This window comes from Hypomesus nipponensis, chromosome 9 (assembly GCF_054491055.1).
Source record: "Hypomesus nipponensis isolate SF chromosome 9, ASM5449105v1, whole genome shotgun sequence".
In the NCBI taxonomy this organism is placed as follows: domain Eukaryota; kingdom Metazoa; phylum Chordata; class Actinopteri; order Osmeriformes; family Osmeridae; genus Hypomesus; species Hypomesus nipponensis.
In genome coordinates, this window is record NC_140369.1 from 9,605,898 (window position 1) to 9,625,768 (window position 19,871).

At 39.7% G+C, this 19,871-nt stretch overlaps 2 protein-coding genes across 4 annotated transcripts; one reads left to right on the forward strand and one right to left on the reverse strand.

Moving 5' to 3' along the window:
• The first annotated feature begins 7,437 nt into the window (after window positions 1-7,437).
• Window positions 7,438-11,736, forward strand: cdk4 (cyclin dependent kinase 4). 3 transcript variants are annotated; one of them, XM_084704765.1, is made up of 10 exons: window positions 7,438-7,603; window positions 8,244-8,305; window positions 8,407-8,643; window positions 8,991-9,126; window positions 9,285-9,452; window positions 9,518-9,627; window positions 10,001-10,051; window positions 10,158-10,293; window positions 10,449-10,538; window positions 11,062-11,736. In XM_084704765.1, exons 3-9 carry the CDS (start codon window positions 8,426-8,428, stop codon window positions 10,536-10,538), a joined length of 909 nt encoding a protein of 302 aa, XP_084560891.1. In that variant the 5' UTR covers window positions 7,438-7,603; window positions 8,244-8,305; window positions 8,407-8,425; the 3' UTR covers window positions 11,062-11,736. The 3 variants fall into 3 exon arrangements, with proteins under 3 accessions (XP_084560891.1, XP_084560890.1, XP_084560889.1); XM_084704764.1 differs by lacking the exon at window positions 11,062-11,736 and having other exon boundaries at window positions 7,439-7,694; window positions 10,449-10,999; XM_084704763.1 differs by lacking the exon at window positions 11,062-11,736 and having other exon boundaries at window positions 7,439-7,694; window positions 8,244-8,643; window positions 10,449-10,999.
• LOC146272766 (tetraspanin-31-like) lies at window positions 10,996-15,393 on the reverse strand. Its single transcript, XM_084704766.1, has 6 exons — window positions 15,199-15,393; window positions 14,526-14,693; window positions 14,300-14,380; window positions 14,046-14,186; window positions 13,789-13,899; window positions 10,996-13,340 (listed from the first exon to the last, which is right to left on the reverse strand). Exons 1-6 carry the CDS (start codon window positions 15,259-15,261, stop codon window positions 13,266-13,268), a joined length of 639 nt encoding a protein of 212 aa, XP_084560892.1. The 5' UTR covers window positions 15,262-15,393; the 3' UTR covers window positions 10,996-13,265.
• Between the last annotated feature and the right edge of the window lie 4,478 nt (window positions 15,394-19,871).

A 19,871-nucleotide genomic window follows, 5' to 3' on the forward strand; every position in this document is an offset into this window, starting at 1 on the left:
TCTGAACTAAATAGGCAACATTCGGCTTCGTGAAATAGAACGCATGGAGTTGAATGAATCAATTACTTGGCACATATCCAAAACGACTGTAATATTTCTATTATCATTATGCTAATGTGGCTATAAGTGAATTATTTTGCGATTCATAAGCCTAAGACCCAGTGCTATTTGGTTCAAGCTATTGATATCAAAACAAAATATCAGAGGTGTCCATAAAAAACATGGCTGTGCATCTCAAATTCCGGTCATTAGATATCTAAATATCTTAGCCTTTTGTAAAAAGAGCTCACTCGAGTTACAATTTATCTGGTTACACCATGTGTATTAGGTACAGACAATGCGGAAGTTTTTTCATGGTTGGCAGGCTCTTTCTGTCAGAATCCAATGCAAGCTTGAACTAAAAATAAGATTAAACTCCAGAGGTTCAGATAAAGCAACAAACATAATTAGTTGCTATTAATGTCCAACTGATTGGTCAAATGCACATTTTGTATCTTGTAATGTCACAATTATGGCACAGCAGCAATCCTTGCATGAAGCTGTCCAAGGTTCGCAGCGAAAATGTTGTAGCCTATTCTATTTTGATAGGGAGTGGGGCGCCGTTGGAGTTTTAGGGGTGATATAAAATATTATCAAAAACAGGTGTCGACATAACATCAGAAAATCCACCGAGGCATGTTTGGGTTGCTCGCACGTGATGTATCCAAAAAGGACGAGTGTAGTCTTTTGTTTGTCCCTCAGTGGCATGCTAGCCTGCCATCAGATCACCAGTCACCTATTTTTCCGTATTTATTCTGGCTGATAGATAGCGAATACGTCCCACACTGTTCCTCCTCCACTCAAGTCCGTAAGCCACTTTACAATCCAACGTGTTCGCATTTTAGGCCCACACAGCATCATACAAGACAGAAATCTGTAGAAAAACCCATATCCATTTGGCATTGAATTTCCATGCTGTTTTTTTTCATTTTCCTGCAACCATTCCTGCACAACACACCAGGACGAATGAAGATGTCAGGGAAGAATCCCGAACAGACGAATTAAACAAACCGATTACATCGCCGCCCTCGTTAACTTTCAGATAGGCCTATCAATTATCTATTTATGAATGATAACTAGTCATTCAGTTCTTTCAATAACAACCCAACGTTATTTTACAGATTATCTATGTAATTCGACTGTAATATTTCTTTACATACTATTTCGAGGTAGGGCAAAAGTAATATCCTGTCGATAGAAAACATGCTATTTAAAATGCAGACGTGTTCATATGTCGCTGTCCTCTCGTTTTCTTAAACATGTTCCATCTTCTCTATGGGTGATGGGGAGAGATCCACCGTTCTGCTGCGCATTGGCAGAAGCCGCGCTGTCCGAGGTGCTGATTTCCATGTGACGTTGCAGCCACGTGCCATTAGGAGTATCCCGGGAAATCTAAACGCTGCTCTCGGTGTCTACAAACATTTAGGCAGCCCTCTTGGACGGTTGATCATCCACGAGTTTGACTGCAGTAAGGAATAGCCTCTATCCTCCGAGCTATGGACAGAGCATTCCCGTCCAGCCAAACTAAGACGAAAGATGAGAAGAAACTATTATTGCACCCTTAGCCAACAAGTCAATTATAATGTATTTATCATTAACCTGCAAACCTCTAAACAAACATTGATTAAAAATCAAATATAGGCTTCAATTTAAAAACGAATTGTGGTGTGTCTCTGTGGCTTGCCTTGATAAATCAAATGCAAACCTAATATGCAGTCTAATCCAGATGCAAGGGGCGGTGACCAACCAGTCTGATTTGTAATATGGGCAAAGCAACAATTAGATTATACAGATGTATGATCTGTTTTCTGTTAGCCCCAAAAGTTGGGGCTTTTTAAGCGGTGGCCAGCTGTGGGTCATCCTATTTGGGCGCTTTCCGTGGTGCTGAAAAGAAAACTATAAACATAGAACGTACTCCACTCGCCAGTGGGTCTTCTAGGTTTAATCAAGTCGTAGTCTCTTCATCCAATATAGCAGGTTGACTTTGCCTCCCCCCCCAAACACGCAGAACACACACAAACATAGTGGCCACACCATTTTGGCTGAGCACAATCTGTCTACCCAGTCAGCCACGTGACCCACACTACATGCACACAGATTGTGCTGGCAGACAGAGTTCTTAAAGTATGAAGAGAACTCTCCAAATTCTTCTCCAGCTGTATTGCTTGAAAAATAATAAAAAATAATGATATTGAACAGAGTTCTCTTTTCATGAGGTCTTTTGAGTCATGTTTTTGGATAATGTTGATCTTTTAAACTATGTTATGCATGGAAGCAGCAAGAGGACACCAATAAATCACAGATGGTATCTTTCCCCACACTTAATCTTTAAGCAAGCCAGAAATACAATATTATCTTTCTTTTTTAGACAGACATCTTAGTATATTTTATATATATATATATATATATATATATATATATTTGCTCTCCACTCTACTGGCTATGGCTGGTCGGCTGCTTAGAACTTGCTATCTGTACTGGTGGACAGATGGTCATCCAACTCAATGCTGCAACCAATGCCATACCTAGTCATTCTGAGAGAAATATTTCCTGGCATATGGGACTACATGGCGAGGAGTGTCCTGGCAGAGGGCCTTCTGGAGGGCTATAGCTGACAGGATGGGGCCCTGAATTTTCCCAGTAGTATCCAAATTCAACATGGTGCTGAAAACTGTCTCAAGAATCTAGAGCTTTGAAACACCTTTATCAGGCTTTGGCTGTCTATTTGAATTTGTCAGTCCGACAAAAGTAAAAGTCTGCTCAATTTAACCTTTTTTATAGTAAAAGTGCTCCACATGAAATAAGTATGCAAGGTTCCATTTAAAACAATCACCTAGGGTTCAGTTAATTTCAGGTTGATACAGATGATTATATAGAACAATATAGTGTATTCTTGTTTTCTAACAAACATTTTGCACACCCTCTAATCTAACTTGTTACAACTTGCTTTGAAGTATTTAGTGGGCACTATTTATGACACATCATATATGCTAGTGCTAAATGTAGGATCACAAGAATACAATTCAAGATGCAAGGTTATAGCATTGTCTGGGACACTTCGGCTTTTCATTTTCCTCCTTTTATGTCTGTTATTGTAATGTATAATCATTAAATATTCGGTGTGTGTTATGGGCAAATTCAGGCACAAGTTTTTCAAATGATCACCACTTGTTGACAGTTGAATCATTTCACTTCTGTGACGGGCCATTTAAGAAATATTTTAGACTGTTGTTACACAAACATACATAAAACACATAGCTTACATATTCACATGTGAAACCTTCACACACATCAAAACTAGTGAAAACTAACATATACATATGTGAAACGCTTGTGATTCATATGTGTTAGTTTAACAACAGACTGAAGTATATCCAAAAGGGCCCCTTATCAACTACTCTCCGTGAAAACATTGTATGCGTTGACGCACAAAAGCTTACGATGCCCTCTAGTGGAAACAAATGTCAAGGCCTCCTGAAGTTGGATCAATAACAAGGTATGGTGTACGACCTCCATGATATTATTGTGTCATGAGAAGAAACAGACACACAGAAACACATATGGCTTACTTTACTTTCAATATGAACAAGATGATGTCAAATTAGTTGAAACAACTAATGGGTTTCTAATAGGCCTATTTTGAATATATATATATATATATATATATATATATATATAAATAAACGAAATGTGAAATTTATTACAAATTACTAAGTGCATTGGAAGTAAATCGGCAATCCTTTCTGCTCACTCAAAACTGACTGCTTTGGAATGCAGTGAGTTTCTCTCGACAAACCAGAATTGTGCATGAGCCTAGCAACAGCAGTTGTCCTCCAATCGGAGTACTGGAGACGACTGGGAGGTGTTTTCGTGTCCTGTCATCACACCGCCAGAGAAAAATTACATTGCATTCTCTCTAGACCAGAAGTAAAGCGGGTGCACAACTGTTTTTTCCGTATTAGCCAACGTTTTGGAATTGCTATGATGTTTAGTCAATTAAATTAGGTTTATCATGGGGCACTTATTTAAGTACATGTTAGAAACTCTTATACAATGTTTTACAAACACACCCGCCTATTAAACAGATGTAACGTTATAAGGCAATCACCAAGATGACAGGCTACTGGGAAAGGGTAGCTTACCGCTGTAGCCCAGAGCCATATAAAAAGTGTTGCGACACTCCATAGACTCCCATTGTTATCGAAGAATGCGGAAGTAAAACGTGTCACATGCGACCTATAGTTCCAAACAACGTATTTTCCACCGTTCAACCCCATTCATTTTCAAAAAAAATTCATATTTCTACCACCACATATCAATTGTTATTCATAGTATTTTATATAGCCAGCTTTAGATAAAGTTTTGTCATAAGATTATAGTTTATGTGATTCTAAATGCTGTTAGAGCTAGAGGTTTATAGTAGGGTGACCAGAAGCATGACCCTGAAAAGGAGGACACTTGGGTCCAAAAAGGAAGACAAAGGGTCAAAAAGGAGGACAATCCCAACATGTCTTTGACTGGGGGGATGGGGGCCATTAGTATGAAATGGAGACATCGTTTCCCAAACAGGGGTACGCAAAGTGGTTCAGGGGGTACGCGGGGTGAACATTTGATTTGCGTTTTCAAAGTGAAAAAAATAAATACAAAATTCTAACTGCTGTCTGCCGCGGATATGGTTGGGGCAATGCTGAGGTCATACAAAAAAAGGCTATACAAACAATGCCTTCATCAAACAACACCTGGTTGTGTTGCTAATAAAACTCTGTTTGATCTAAACCTCCATCCGAGTCCTGAAATCCCTGACAATTTCACAGTTTCAAGTGTTATAGGCTGTGTATGTGCACGGGGGGAGGGGGCGGCGGCGGCGGTTACAAACAAGAAGAAAAAAACGGGGGGGGTGTAGATGGAGATTGAATGTCTGAAGGGGGACGGGACTGTACAAAGTTTGGGATCCACTGAATTAAGACAATAATATTAAGTCCACAGTCTAAACTAGTGGCGTTGTTAGAGATCAAATTGTACTGGGGCACAGGCCCCTATTCATATCCCTTTTTTTTCTTCCAAGCGTGTTGCACACAAAACACTACTAGGGTACAGAAACTCCCCTTGCTCATTAACCCACTATACAACAGTTCAGGGATGCAAGTTTGATATCAGCTTTGGCAGGGACATCTCTAGTTAACGCAAGCACACACATTTTTTTTTGTAAAAATAAGAAGATCGGTAGGCCTATCATTTAGAAACTTTAGTTTTTCTTTAGTTTTGTAATGTTTTCTTAACCTACCTCAATTCTGACTTGTGTGCCGAGTCCAACACCTGGACTTCTGTGTGCGGGCTGAAGTGGCTATTTGGCAAGCTCAGAAGAGCACGCATAGGTTTGTTTTTTCGGTTAAACTGCTTAAATTTTACAAGCGTTGATTGGGATACTACGTTTATTTTTTCCGGGATTATCAACCTAAATAATGCACTGACTAATAAAGTAAATTGTTAAAACTTAAACTTTAGATTTTATTGGGGCACAACAAATTTATACTGGGGTACATGCCCCAGTAAAAAGGGTCTAACGACGCCCCTGATCTAAACTGCAGTCTAAACCCCTGTAACAGTGGTGATGTTGCACAGCATGAAATAATTTGGTCAGCTCAGCAAAAAAAGAGCAAAAAAGGATGTTAAGGAAGAGTGCTCGGTAGAACCAGCATTATCCTTGTGCTCTTCTGTGCGGCACAAGCCGCTCTAAAGTCCCTTTCCTCCTACTACTTCATGTCTATATCAATGCGACAGAGCTTACAGAAGGCATGATATTGATATGTGCTGCCCTTAGTGGCAAGGGGAGTTCTGAACTCCACGTAGGTTTGAAGGAGGTCTTTCTTTTTGGAACGCAACAGCGGTACGGACAGAGGGATGGAAAACCGGACTGTCCGGACGAAATCTGGACGTCTGGTCGTCACCTTAGTTTATAGTCTGTCAAATTCGTTTCTAATTATTGCTGTTCGTTGGCATACAAAGTTAGTCTTCTCTTATTGGCCAAGTTAGTACATCTGATTAGAGATAGCAACAATGAATTGCAGATTAAGGGGTCAACTATCATCCAGCTAGCTCTCAACGCTCGGCAGGAATCGCAGGTCCACTCACTAAAAACAAACTTGACCCTATCACTGGACATATTGTATAGTAAAATGTTTTATTGAATGCAATTGGTTGCCTTGTATATTCTGTTCTATTTACAAAACTCCTTGTCTTAAATTGAGCAGTTGCTGGTGTGATTGCGATCTACATTAGATTCAACTTGCATCAAGTAGCCTACTACAAATATAAATGTTGTTAAAGTTGTCAATTGTAAGTGGGCTGATGAATAAAACAAGAATAAAAGTGTTTAACAAGTACCATTTCAGGGCTCGACATTAAGGCTTGTCCGCTTATCCAGGACAAGTGGATTTTTTTGTAGGGAAAGTGGAAGAGAAATGTACTTGTCCCACTGTTAGCTAAACCTCAAACAAAGTAAAATGCCATGTTACTCAACGTTATGTGTCACTCATTACGTCTATTTAACCCATTTTAAAGTAGCTAGCTAGCTAGCTAGTTTTTTTCCTCTGTTTCAGTGAATTTGATAATTTAATCTCGGTGAATTCTGCACCAAAAAGGTAGAGAAGGGCAGCATTTAAGAGAGACAGCAATTCCCCATTGATCTGTCGCATCCGCATTTTGATCTGGGTCACAAAAGTCTTGAAATTTGAGAGTGAGAATGCGCACAATCTAATGCCTGGGACTCACTGCCTGCATTTAGCTACGATCTGCCTGGAAGTGGCGCCTTTTTTCTTTCGGCGCCCATGTTATCAAATGGGACAGACCACACTGGCTGCGATTGCCTGCAATCTGCAGCGATCATTTCGGCAGCTGGTCAAAAAAATTCGCATGAACCTTGATGAAAACAAATGAAAATAAACAGATCGATAAAGTTAGCATGCCCGTATTTGTTTAGTTTGTTTGAGAGAAAGTTGTCACGCGTTGCACAAAACACTCACGCGTGCAGGTATAGCCTACCTAGAAAGAACCCCCAAGTCGAATTTCTAAAATCAGCGAGAAATTCAAGGAGATGGACAAAATCAAATTAATTCTCGAAGTTGAAAAGCACAGGGAGTTGTATGACCCTAGCAACAATTTTACAAGGACAACGTAGGCTATAAATCAATGCTGTGATATAGCCAATGTCATGTTTATGATGTCAGTGAAAAAGGAAAGCTCAGAGCAGCTGAAAGGCTTGGTGAACGGTGCGGAGAAATCCGCGTCTGGCATGAACAGCTTTTGCTCAGTCGTAGCCGATCGTGGCGCTTCGCGTCGCGTCCAGGCGTTTCGCAGCCAGTGTGTCCCTTTCGTTACGCCTTTTTAATATGTCTCTGGCTCCGCCTATAGACAGGAAGCGAATCCGTTTCACCCAAAAGATTTGGCAGTGTTAAAAAAAGTGAAGGCCGAAGTTAATCTAACAGTTTATTGAAGACCAATACAACTGTTCACTCGAATACTTAAAGACCAATGCGCGACTGACAACGCATGTGTTTCCATACGAGTAGGTACAATTTAATGCTTCTTAATGCTTTTATAACACAGGAGAGCTACATTTTACTTGGCTGCTATTTGGCCAGAAAACAACAAACGTGGTAAGTTGTTCTAACAAGCTACCATTATCACTCCAGAGTAGTTTAATAGCTTTACCAAGCAGAGGACGTTTCCTTAATGGTTTGTGTTTAATAGTTTCTTGCTTTATTTTGAAATTGTGTAAAATTACGTTTATAATAAGGAAGCACATAAGCAAATAAGGTTAACAATACAAACTAAACTTGATATGCACAATTGCTGCTCGTTTTTGCCACGTTGGTGGGTTTACTTGAGGTGTAGTCATTTTATCCACCGTCTTCGTTAAGATTAATAAACAAAGAAAGCGCTATGAACTATGGACAACACCACGTGTTGAGGCTTCTACGTCCCAATACCACGAGCTCTCTTCCTCAATGTCTTGCCGTGTTGCAAAGTAATGGGTTTGGTAATCGTCTTGAAATTTTGAAAAAAATATGAATTAGGCCTCATTCGTCTTTAAGTGCAAGGCGAAATAAAATTGTGCAAATAAATACTATTAATTATGTATCCGAATTCAAACACAACTGTCCATTTTCGATGCATCTAACCTTATATATCTACCATGTTTGCAGGCAGGCAGTGGTTGACCTCAGGAATGTCCTGTTGACCAAACCCTTGTTTCAGTGGGCATCAGGTAAGAACAGAAAGCACACACCCACACATTTCATTTGTATGTATTTTTGTAAGGTGTCAGTACATCTGTCTTGTTTCTGTCTCCCTGCTCTAAACTGCAAGTCAGTAAGTTTGCCAGGCGATGGCCCAGGGCAGTAGGGTCCAGTATGAGCCTGTGGCTGAGATAGGTGGAGGGGCTTATGGGACGGTGTATAAGGCTCGGGACATGGCCAGTGGCCAGTTTGTAGCTTTGAAAAGTGTGCGTGTCCAGACGGATCAAGATGGCCTCCCTATCTCTACTGTCCGAGAAGTGGCTCTGCTTAAGAGATTGGAACAGTTTGACCATCCCAACGTGGTCAAGTAAGACTTTTATATGTTTTTATGTTTCTAATGCAAAGAATGAACTTGCACGCGTCCTCCCAAATCTCTAGTTTTAATAAAACAATTTTTAAGCTGGTTAGCGTGTATTTACAAAGTGAGAACACTGATAAAGAACTTAGAACACCTCTACATAACACGATTTATTTTAAATACAGCCAGAGAAGATTTTTTGAAATAATTTGTGAATGTACCTTTACTAACACAAATCGTGTGCAGGACTATGCACAAAGACTGACTTGTCTCATGAAGTACATTAGTATTATTAGGCTATGCCTTCCTTTGAGAAAAAATGGAATGAGAATGTGTTGTTTTTCTGTGCTCCCCAGGCTTATGGATGTGTGTGCCACCCTGAGGACAGACCAGGAAACTAAAGTAACACTGGTGTTTGAGCATGTGGACCAGGATCTCAAGACCTATCTAGAGAAGGCCCCGGCCCCAGGACTATCCCCCTGCCGCATCAGAGTAAGAATCTAAATGACATAAATAGCTTCATTTTATGCATTCTGGTCAGTATAATTGTCACACACATAGGACTTTCTAGGACATATGTGCATCTGGACATTACCATAATGTGGACAGAGCCTGGTGCACAGGTTAAATGTGTGCTCTGTATGTGCTAGGACCTTATGCGCCAGTTATTGTGTGGCCTGGCATTCCTCCACTCGAACCGTGTAGTGCACAGGGACCTGAAGCCAGAGAACATTCTGGTTACCAGCAGAGGCCAGGTGAAGCTGGCTGACTTCGGATTGGCTAGGATCTACAGCTGCCACATGGCCCTCACCCCTGTGGTAAGAAAACACACGCACACAAACAAACACGTGCAAACATACACAAACCTTTCACTGTGTTTCAGGTGGTGACCTTGTGGTACCGGCCTCCAGAGGTCTTGCTCCAGTCCACCTACGCCACGCCTGTGGACATCTGGAGCACTGGCTGCATCTTTGCAGAGATGTTCCGGCGCAAGTGAGTTAGCACACCTAGTAATGGTCATTCAAATTAAAATCCAAGTGATTTGTACAAAAGATTGACTCAGATTTCCTGAAATGTAAAGGTTTCAAATGTTTTCCTGCAGTCCATCTGCTGCCTGGTGGTGATATTGCATTTTTCACAGTACTGTTGCTGTTATGGGGCAGATGAATTATTCTCTTATCATTATGGCACCAAACTAAAGATCACACCAGTGCACACAAAGGAGGGTCAGACAAAGCCCACACAATCTAGCACAGACATGAGCAAAGGTCAGCAGGAACAAAAAAGACTTGGACTTCTTGGGCTGTAATAGTAATTTATTTGCAGCTCCACATATATTAATGTTTGTTTAAACTTTATTGTTCAGGCCTTTGTTTTGTGGAGAATCAGAAGTGGACCAACTGGGAAAGATTTTTGAGTGAGTGTTACATACATCCTTACAATTGCTCCAGTTAATTGTGGTTGAATGTGCTTGGGGAGTTTTGACAGACATTGACATTTGACTGATGGATGTTCTTTTTTAGGGTAATTGGCTTACCATTGGAGGAAGATTGGCCTGCTGAGGTCACACTCTCGCGAAATAATTTCAGTCCTGTCAGCCTCCGACCAATTACACATTATGTTCCAGAGATCAATAACCAAGGGGCAGAACTTCTGCAGGTAAGACTTCTGGTTTCGGTGTATACATTAAACAATGTATTTGTTGGTTTAATATTGTCATGCCCTCAAAGGTTACTCTTGGAATAGTACATGTTCTGCAACGTTATAAAGCATTGAAAAGAGATTTGCTAAACCAATTATTTTTTGTCTCTTAGGAAATGCTAACCTTTGACCCCTTGAGAAGAATCTCTGCATTGACTGCTTTAGATCACAAGTATTTCTTGGAAGAGGAGACAGAGACTTAGGTAAAGAGTTGAGATGAGATGAATGTCACTATGCCAATGTGCTAGTGTCGCCCTGACGTCCCTACATGTTCCTTGTCACTCACACAGTGCATTTCAGACTATTGTTTGTTTGGTCAATGTAACTAGTACCACACACCTCTATGGACTGATGGATCCCTCACTGAAGTCTTAAAGAGGGATATGAAACTGAAGGATGCTCAAGCTTCCCTTTCATTCCCTAGATGAAATGTTTGTTGAAGCACCACCTCAACCTGGACTGATAGCCAGTGTAATTGTTCCAGTTATCTATAAGCTCATTATGTTTTTGATGCAAACATAAGTACACATCCGCTAACTGGCAATTGTTAAACAGGTTACAGGGCCAAAGAATGTTATCTTTCAAGTATTTCTATTTCATTCCATGAAAAACCATGCATTTTACCAGTGCTACAAGAATAAATACATGCTGCTCAAGTAATAAATAGACTGCATTTATTCAACAGCAAGAATGTATAGATGTTGTCTTGTTTTTATATTTTTTCAGAGGGACAAGTGTGGAAGAAATTTAGATTTCCTGTCTCTTCGCTCTGAAGGCCGGAGGACCATCTTTTATAGGGCACAAGAATGTAAACATAGATAGTGACAGTCAGGCAGTAATGACGGTACAACAGTCTCAGAGAAAGAGATTCACAGCTCACAATACATGACCACTCAAACTACAGAGTTCATAGTTGGAGCTCTCCTTGTAGTCATGACAAGGACCATTTAGCCAGTACTTTCTCCTGATCTCAAACATCTATTAACCCTGACACATAGACACAATCTACTCTTATTAATAGCAAGCTTAAGAACATACTAACTAGTATCCAATGACTAGTTCTCTTGATTAGTGAATAATGTAAGCACACGGGAAATCTAAATTTCTTCCACACATGTTACTGAACACACAAAAGTCTGCAATCAGTATTTTAATAGCAAATTAGTACCTTAAAATAATACAATAGGTGCAGAAGGTAAATAAATCATCAGTAGATTTTAAAGGCAGACAAAAGCAGATGAATAAACACAGGTAATATTTACAGGATGCACAGACATGCCATGCATGCCGGAGCACAAAGAGAAGCAAGTACAAAGGAAGAAACATTGATAACATGTTAATTGGACCCTTGACAATTATTACTATTTTATTATATAAATAAAATCTTGTGGCAATATAAAACATCTTGGAAAATAACATTTTGTTGAATCAATTACACAGGGACACGAGGAGATGGATACAAGTAAAACATGATAAATACATTGTGTTTGCAGATGGAAGTTTCTTAAGTATTTCCAAATGTTCTAGAAATGCAAGTAAGTACCTTTCCACTGGTTGGCAGGGAAAGCAACAAACTTAATATTTAACTTTTCCTTTGGTTGCCAAGTATTCAGAAACATACCATCTATCTTCCCATTAATTTAGTTACATACTATTTTAAGCACTACAATGAATGTTCAATATTTGTGAATTACAGATCTCACATTGTCTACTTAATTAGTGATAAGGATTAAAGATGTATGCAATTTATTCCACACTGCAGTTGGGAGATACTTGACCACTCTTTTGAGCATAGCTTTTCTGTAGCATCACTAGCAATCCTTTTCTGTAACACCCCATTTGCATGAAACCCCCAACTTTTAAACCGTATGAGTTACAATTTTGGGGGGGAGATCATTTAAAACCACTTATGAAGGCCTCATGATTTAACACGCATGGCCAAACACTTCCAATTGCTTCCATGTTAAGATATTTGAAGTTGGCACTATTTGTGTACCATCAACACAAAAAACTGTTTAACCCTCTTGACATGATGTATACAGCTGTAACTGTAACCAAATAGTATCATTAATTTCCAATTCAGTATTAAGTCCTTTTGATGTGGGCACAAAGCATCCCTTTTAATTGCAAAGGTGGCATCATTTTTTTTTAAAGCCCCATTTTAGTACAGTATATAGTATAGCCCATATTCAAATACCTATCAACTCCAGGGGTTGTTTCACAGGACCAGGTTGTTGAGACAAATATGGTGATTATTGTTACTGAACTGAAGAGCATTTTTCACAGAGAGGTCCAAAGCCTGGTACCATAATTAAAATAAGGACAAAAGATGTCTACAATCAGCTTTTTTTGGCAGTGTTTGAATCTGCAGAACGATACTGCAAAAGATGTGTGGGTTAGAAGGAAAAAATATTGTACTTATTAGTCAGTTCGTGGGCACAGTCTAAATATACTGTAGTACATTTAACCCCCTTCAACTTAATATACATAGATTGTTTTTGCAGATAAAATATAGTCATGGCATGACAGATGCTAGCAGGGACAGTCTACTCACGTAAAGGCCAAAAGTAGTTGGGGTCTCTACAAACTATTTAAATTAAGTATGAACCAAGGGCATCACTGCATACCATACACAGTACTAATGACTAGATCAGTACTCGACAATGTGCATGTGTGTTACATGTAGACAAACTAGTAGTGAATACCCACAATGTATATCCTTACTACAATGTATATCCTTACGACAATGTCGTTAACTTTGTGTTCAACAAGTATTCGTTAAGGAATTGCAAGATTCATCCTCATTCTGTGTAAAAGTCTCATTTTAAAATGTTGACATGTGTGTACATACTGTCAGTGTACATATGTGTTTCCAATGAGTGCATTATTTGGCATGGTTTGTATTTGTAGTTCCTCTTTGGTCTCTCTTCCTATAGAAATGCACTGGGGTTTGCTGTTGGATCCTTCTGATTTCTGTAACGTGCGGCCAGCCACACACCCAAGATCTGAAACATGAAAAAGGCCAAGTGTGATAGGTTAGCACACTGGTGATTTATTATAAAGGGGAGCTACATGTCAGTATTTGTTTTTGGAAGGTCATAACAACTGGGGATTCAAGCATTGTTTAGTATATAGCTGCATCTCTAACACAAGTTCCTGGAACTTGTACACCCCAGAACTACATTTCAAGGAAGTAGGAGGTTACATTAACACATTGTTAGCCATGTTTCCACCACAGGAACTTTCTTCCCAAAATTTGGCAAATTAGTCCATTGATGTTTGCACCATACACAACCATCCAGGCAACCAAACCACTTGCTGGTCCGCCGGCTACAGCGACTTCTATCATTATGGTCCTTGATTTTTTTTTTACGATTTACTCAATTCAGACCCAGGTTCCTGCGTTGGAAACACAGTGAGTTTAGGGGGAAGCTTGGGAGAGTTAAAACTGACCTCTGAAAAGCTGAAGAAGAGTCCCACTCCTCCCAGGATCCTCAGAGCCTGTGAGGAGTGCTGCAGCATCATGTCTCCACAGGTATAACAATGAGCTGCACTCTTACAGTCCTACAGCCACACGGAGGCAGAGAAGGAAGTTTGTGAGAACACTTCACATTGTCTTCAGTATTTCTGTACTTCTGACAGCTGCTGTCATTATTGATGTGTTGCCATTGCTATTTTTGGAGGAAAAATATCATATTGATCATATTCACCGCATTGCATAACTGCACATCCATAGCAAACTGCTCTTGGTTAGCAGTTGTGTTCAGCAGTCCACAGCAGTTCAGCTTGGTCTCCAAATCCAAACGTGTGTCTTTGCTCATCAGCCCCCATGAAGTGTTCAACAGCTTCACCTATGTTTGCAAACACATCGGTAAGATTATAAATACAAATTTCCAGGGATGGAAATACAAAGCCACCCAGAAATTGAATAATATTTTGCACCGATAACTGAATATACACATACCTGCTGCTCAAGATTAATAGCTAGGCAGGAGCAGGACACTCCAAACTGAAAGATGAAGACTAGGAACAGAATCACCATGTACTAAAGAGGGAATAGTCAAGGAGCTGTAGCTCGTTCAGTCCGATAGACTTTCTAATTGAACCTAGGGCACACAAATCCTTAAAAAATATATTAAAAAAATAAGACATTGCATTGCATTACGACTACTGCAGCAGGAAAAGGATACAAAGAAAAGCATGACTTGATGGTGTTTTAAGGCTCCGATGAGGCCTACGATGGAGATGAGCAGTAGAAAGAAGCCTACAGCAATGACCCCACCAATGATATGGATACTGGACACAATGCCGAAGCCTTTGCCCCATGCTGCCACTCCAATCAACAGTAGACCTACCAACTTGGGTGGAGAGAGAGTGCAACATTTTTAAAGACATCTAGTCAATTTTTTTGTTGAAACTATGGTGGCTACAATATATTTGCGATTTTATCAGTCAGTAAAAAAACTGGGCCCACTTCGTTGATAGTTCACTTCGATTTGAGTGTAATGCGGAACATGCTACTTACGAGCTTTTACAAACAGTTGTATGAACAACTCAGAGACAGAGATCCCTAGCTTGTTTCCCATTTTAAAACTATAGCTGATCTATTCAAGTTGATTATGTCATGGTTTTCAGAAGTCATAAATCCAGTTAAAGTGTTAGCGAACTCAATTGTTAACTCATTTAAAGTTAAAAGCATGAGTCAGTCTGAAACACTCGTGTTTTTGACTTGGTCCCACTGCACTGTGGACATTGAACTCAAGTTAAAACCTAGAGTTGCCATCAATCATTTAAATAGCTAGCCTAACTAAGTTAGCGTCCGCTGGTACCTACTGTATATTAGCGATAGCGTAGCGCACTTACCATGTATACTATGTTAAGGGAACAAAAAGCATTTTTAGAGCACGTAAAACCCCCCAAAACCATATTGATTTGATTATTATGTCCAAAAGGTATAACTGTTTATTCCTTGATAAACATTGTAGCTAAAACTAGCTAACCACCGCGGTTCCTTTAAACAGAAAGTTAAAAAGGATATCCTGACATCGAACAAACTTATCCAAATCCGTAGTTTTTCTAACCAGCATTCTAATCGACTTGGTACTTGGTCTTATATGATTGGCTTAGCTGGATCGCACACAAGATATTCGCAAATCAACAACCACCGCGATAACAAGTCAAGATAACCGTAACCAATGATGTTGTCAATCACTGTTCCGTTTAGCTACAAATTGTGGCGCTGCTAAAGTCAACAAAGCCCTCATGTTATACCAAAATACTATTATAAACATACGCATGTCTAAAATAATTTTATTATAGCCTATCGAAAGTTAGCTGTAAATTTGGCCCAGCTCCAGCAGGTGTCAGTTCTGTTTGTGGTAGTAGCAAAGCATACGATCATGCCGATAGGCTTTTAAATAAGGAAGTAATTTGACAATAATACATGCATCGGGAAGTTCTTTCGCAGACACTTGAATGATGGACCAAAAGTGTTTAGTTTTTTTATACAAATGTATAATTTGGACGATCAAGGGCTGAAAGGAGTGTGGATAAAATGGGTCGGTTGAAGTAGATTAATAGAAGTTCGCATAGGCCTATAGACAAATAATGTATAATTTTCGTCTAAAGTGAGTAAAGACACGCACAAGTGCAGAGATGAACAACCAAAACATCTTCAAGTCCAACGCAATTCGAGCTGAGGTAAAGCGGCACGAGTCCATGAAGGCCAACTTTGCCAAACTGTTTAAACAACTCGAGAGGGTAGATGATCAGCAGATGCGTTCCGGTCTAAAGGTTTACCTTCACAGCATCCAAGGTGAGAGAATGCCTGCACATACAGGAACGATGCTGTTGCAAAAACTCTCTTTGATGCAGGCAAGGCTTTTCATCTTTCAACATATCACTGATAGCACACCATTGGAAGTTTATTTGAATGAATGTTTTGTTGTTTTTTGAGCACCTGGGTGCACCAATGTTAATCAGCATAGCATCAGGCCTATGTGTACTTTACAATGCAACGCAATTTCTATCGCATTCCAAGTAGTAGGTGATAAATAATCAGTAAAAAGCTGTATAATATTCCAAAGTCAAACCCAGAACAGCTTGTGCTTGCCCTGTTGTCCTTGCTTTAAAGAAGACATTGTGTTCACCATTTTCTGTATCTTCTTGACATTAAAATGTCAGTTAAGCTTCCACAGGTAATCACTTTCTCTGTTCAATTGATATTGTGTCAATACATATATGCTCACATACAAACAATTTAACAATTTTCATAATGCATGTTTTAAACTGAGATGAGACAATCTTTCTACTTAGTTTCTACTTGTCTCAGTCTGATAAGGGCCCCTATCAACATAGAGAGAAGACAACTAGAATTCAAACAAACCTAAATATGTTTTTTTTTTTTTTTTACTGTTATTTTGACTCAACAGTAGATCAAAGAGCCTGAGACTTGTGTTATTTATGTTTTTATCATTCTGCTTTCTACAAAAAAGTGGAAGTCCCATTTGCAAGTTACGGCTTAACTGACATCCACCCTAAAAATATTTTGTAACAGCCCCAGCTCATGTCCACACCCAGCTCCAGAATGTGTCATTCTTTCTGTATTCAGATTATAATATGCTGTTGTCATATTATTATACATGTGACACAAAAATGACTAGACAAGATATGGTCTGAAAGATAGAATGTTGTCTAGCTAGGTCAAAAGGACCAATGAAACCACAATTCAGCTCCCGACCATGATTCCATGGCTCAGAATGTGTTCTGTTTGATATGAGAGAGCAAGTGTTTTTTTTTTTTTTACTTAAACATAATGTAAAAAATGTTTAGTACAGTGTACAGTATTTCTATAATAATTTATTGGAAACATTTGTCTAGTCTTACACGCTTTGTACTGGTATGTACATATAGTGTGTAGTGGTGAAAAATTGTGTCTTAATAATCAATCATGTGTTGACATACTGCTGTTATGGATCTGATTGACTACCTTGTCATAATGCTTTGATACCAAATTACAAAACCCTTTCTTCTTCCTAAAATACATAATTGAATCTTGAACCTTTTCACCAATTCTACCAGTTATAACTCATTAACTAGTGAGTCTAAAAAGTGATCTGACGTAATGTATTTAGCTATATTTATCACTATTCACCTTTGAGTAGCATTTGGATACCAAACAGTAATAAGAGTATTGCATACAAATTGCATTCAGTATAATGATAATGAGCAGGAAGGTTGTCTGTAAGTTGTGGTCACTGATAATGTGCCCCTGATGAGGTTGTCATGGCAGTATAGAATGCCTTGTTGGCTCTATTTTTCACTGTCTTTCTTCTAAGCCACTTCCTGTCTAAGAGATATACACTGTAGCAACACAGATCTGGGGTTGACTTCCTGTATACTTCTTTTACAAATCACTTAGGCCTTTGCTGCTTGATAATCAGTACTTCTTTGTTATTCATGTAGTTGACTTCCTCTACTGCAGATCAAGTTGTACTTCCATTGCAACATAATTTAAGTTAAAAAAAAAGTTTTCCCTTGAGGCCACATAGCCTTTTCTCTTATATTAGGACTGATTTGACTCAAGTTCACCGTACCCCCCCCCCCCCCATCCTGTATGTCGCAGGATGGATCTTTCCTCTTCTATGTCATTGCAAGCAGACATAATTCTGACTCACTGTCTGTGTTTTCCATCATGCTATGTGCATTGCAGTGTCTATATCTCTGTGTGTCAAATTTTGATTGCCATTGAAATATCCTCAAACCCCCTCCTCAACCACACACTCAATGCTACCTCTCACTTCATGGCAGAATATTATTCGTCACTACGAGTTAGTGAGTCAGGCATAGTTACATAAAAAAATGTAATCATTCTGAATAGAATACCGTACTGCTAATGTTGGAAAGTGGAATTACAATTACATTCTCTGACGCTGGAGATTACAAAAAAACACAGATGTGCGTCAGCTGTCCGTTATGCATGGGGACAGTAGCGGTGGGTTGCTATTCCTAGAATCTACATTTTGTTGATGCAGATGATGAGGTTGAACACTCAGTATATTATCGCTAGATTGAAGAGAATACAGTTAACCTATATCATATAATGAATTTTAAATACAATATAGAACAGAATATTGTAAAAAATTACAGTTGCCTTCTTTAGGACACACACACACTTGCTAAGTAAGATCGCTAAGTAATGCAAGACAATTACAGGGCAACATACATACAATATATATTGTATACCCACAGATGTAAAGGGAGTGCCAGAGGGAGGGAGACAGAGAAGTGACTCCTTACTGTAAGATGTTAACACCTTGGTAACAGGCAAGCTCCCTGCACGTGAAGGAGAAGCAGGGGTGGGGGAGGTGAGCACGCTGTGGCTAGCTCTCTGCTCACAGCTGAAAAGGGTGCAATAGGAATGGTTGCCACTCCAATAGGAATGTGGGAAATTAACCTGATGACTGCTAGAAAAGGAGAGGCTTATGTTAATATAATGATTTTGTTCTCGTTATCTAGCCTTAATTCTCTTACCGTTAGGATTTTCCTGTTTTCCTTTGTAGTCCTATCCTCTCTCCCACCTTCTGCTTTCATCACCTCTCCCACTCTTCATCCTGTCACCCTTTCCACCCTTTTCTCTTTCCCTCTCCCATACTCTAACCCTCCTCTAATTTAGCTTTTTAACCTGTTAATTCATTTATACTTTTTTGTCCCTTTTTCCAAATTCCCCTGTTCATTTAGTCAATTATTTCCTTCCGTCTTCTTCTTTCATTCATCTATGTGACGTATTTCTTTCCCTCTGCATCATTGCTTTCTCCTCCTTTCTGAAAAGACAGAAGGGGAGGGGGAGTGTGTATTTGAGGTAGAGCAACAGAGAGCCGGAGCTGCCCAAAGATTGCTATACGAAAAGGAGAGGGAGAAAGAGAGAGAGAGGAGAGAATCAGGGATGGGTAGGAGGAGGCAGAGGTTTCTTCCTCCATTTTTTGGGTTGCTCTGACACGACTCTCAGACCGTGTCAGCCAGACAGAGAACAACCATCTCTCTGGGTGCTTCACCCACACCTAGAGCCTTCTCCCTCCATCCTCCTGAAGCTGGAGCAGGGCTAGCGGAGGTCTAATGGTGGCTAGCAGAGTAGGGGGCTGAAGGCAGTGACTGCTGTGAGCAGAGGAGGAGGGGCTGGGCTGAGCTGGTGTATTCGCTCTGCCTCACAGACACATTTTATTGACTTGCTAATTGGCTGAGACACTCGGAGGAGACTAGGACCGACGAGAGCTCCTGTACAGAGGAGGGATACAGGCAGAAGCATTCTGCAATCTGCAATCTGCATTCCAAATATCCTTTTCCACTCTGGAGTCATTACAATGGATGTTTTCAATCTCGTTGATCTACGCAGTGTGCTTACATGATTCATGCATGACATGAATGCGTGTCTTTGCCTTACATGCTATCAGAAGAAGACTCTCAAAGCCACACGCTTTGTGACACAAGAATGAATTCAATTTGGTTTTATTTACCTTCAAACAGGTTTGTCTGTGCAT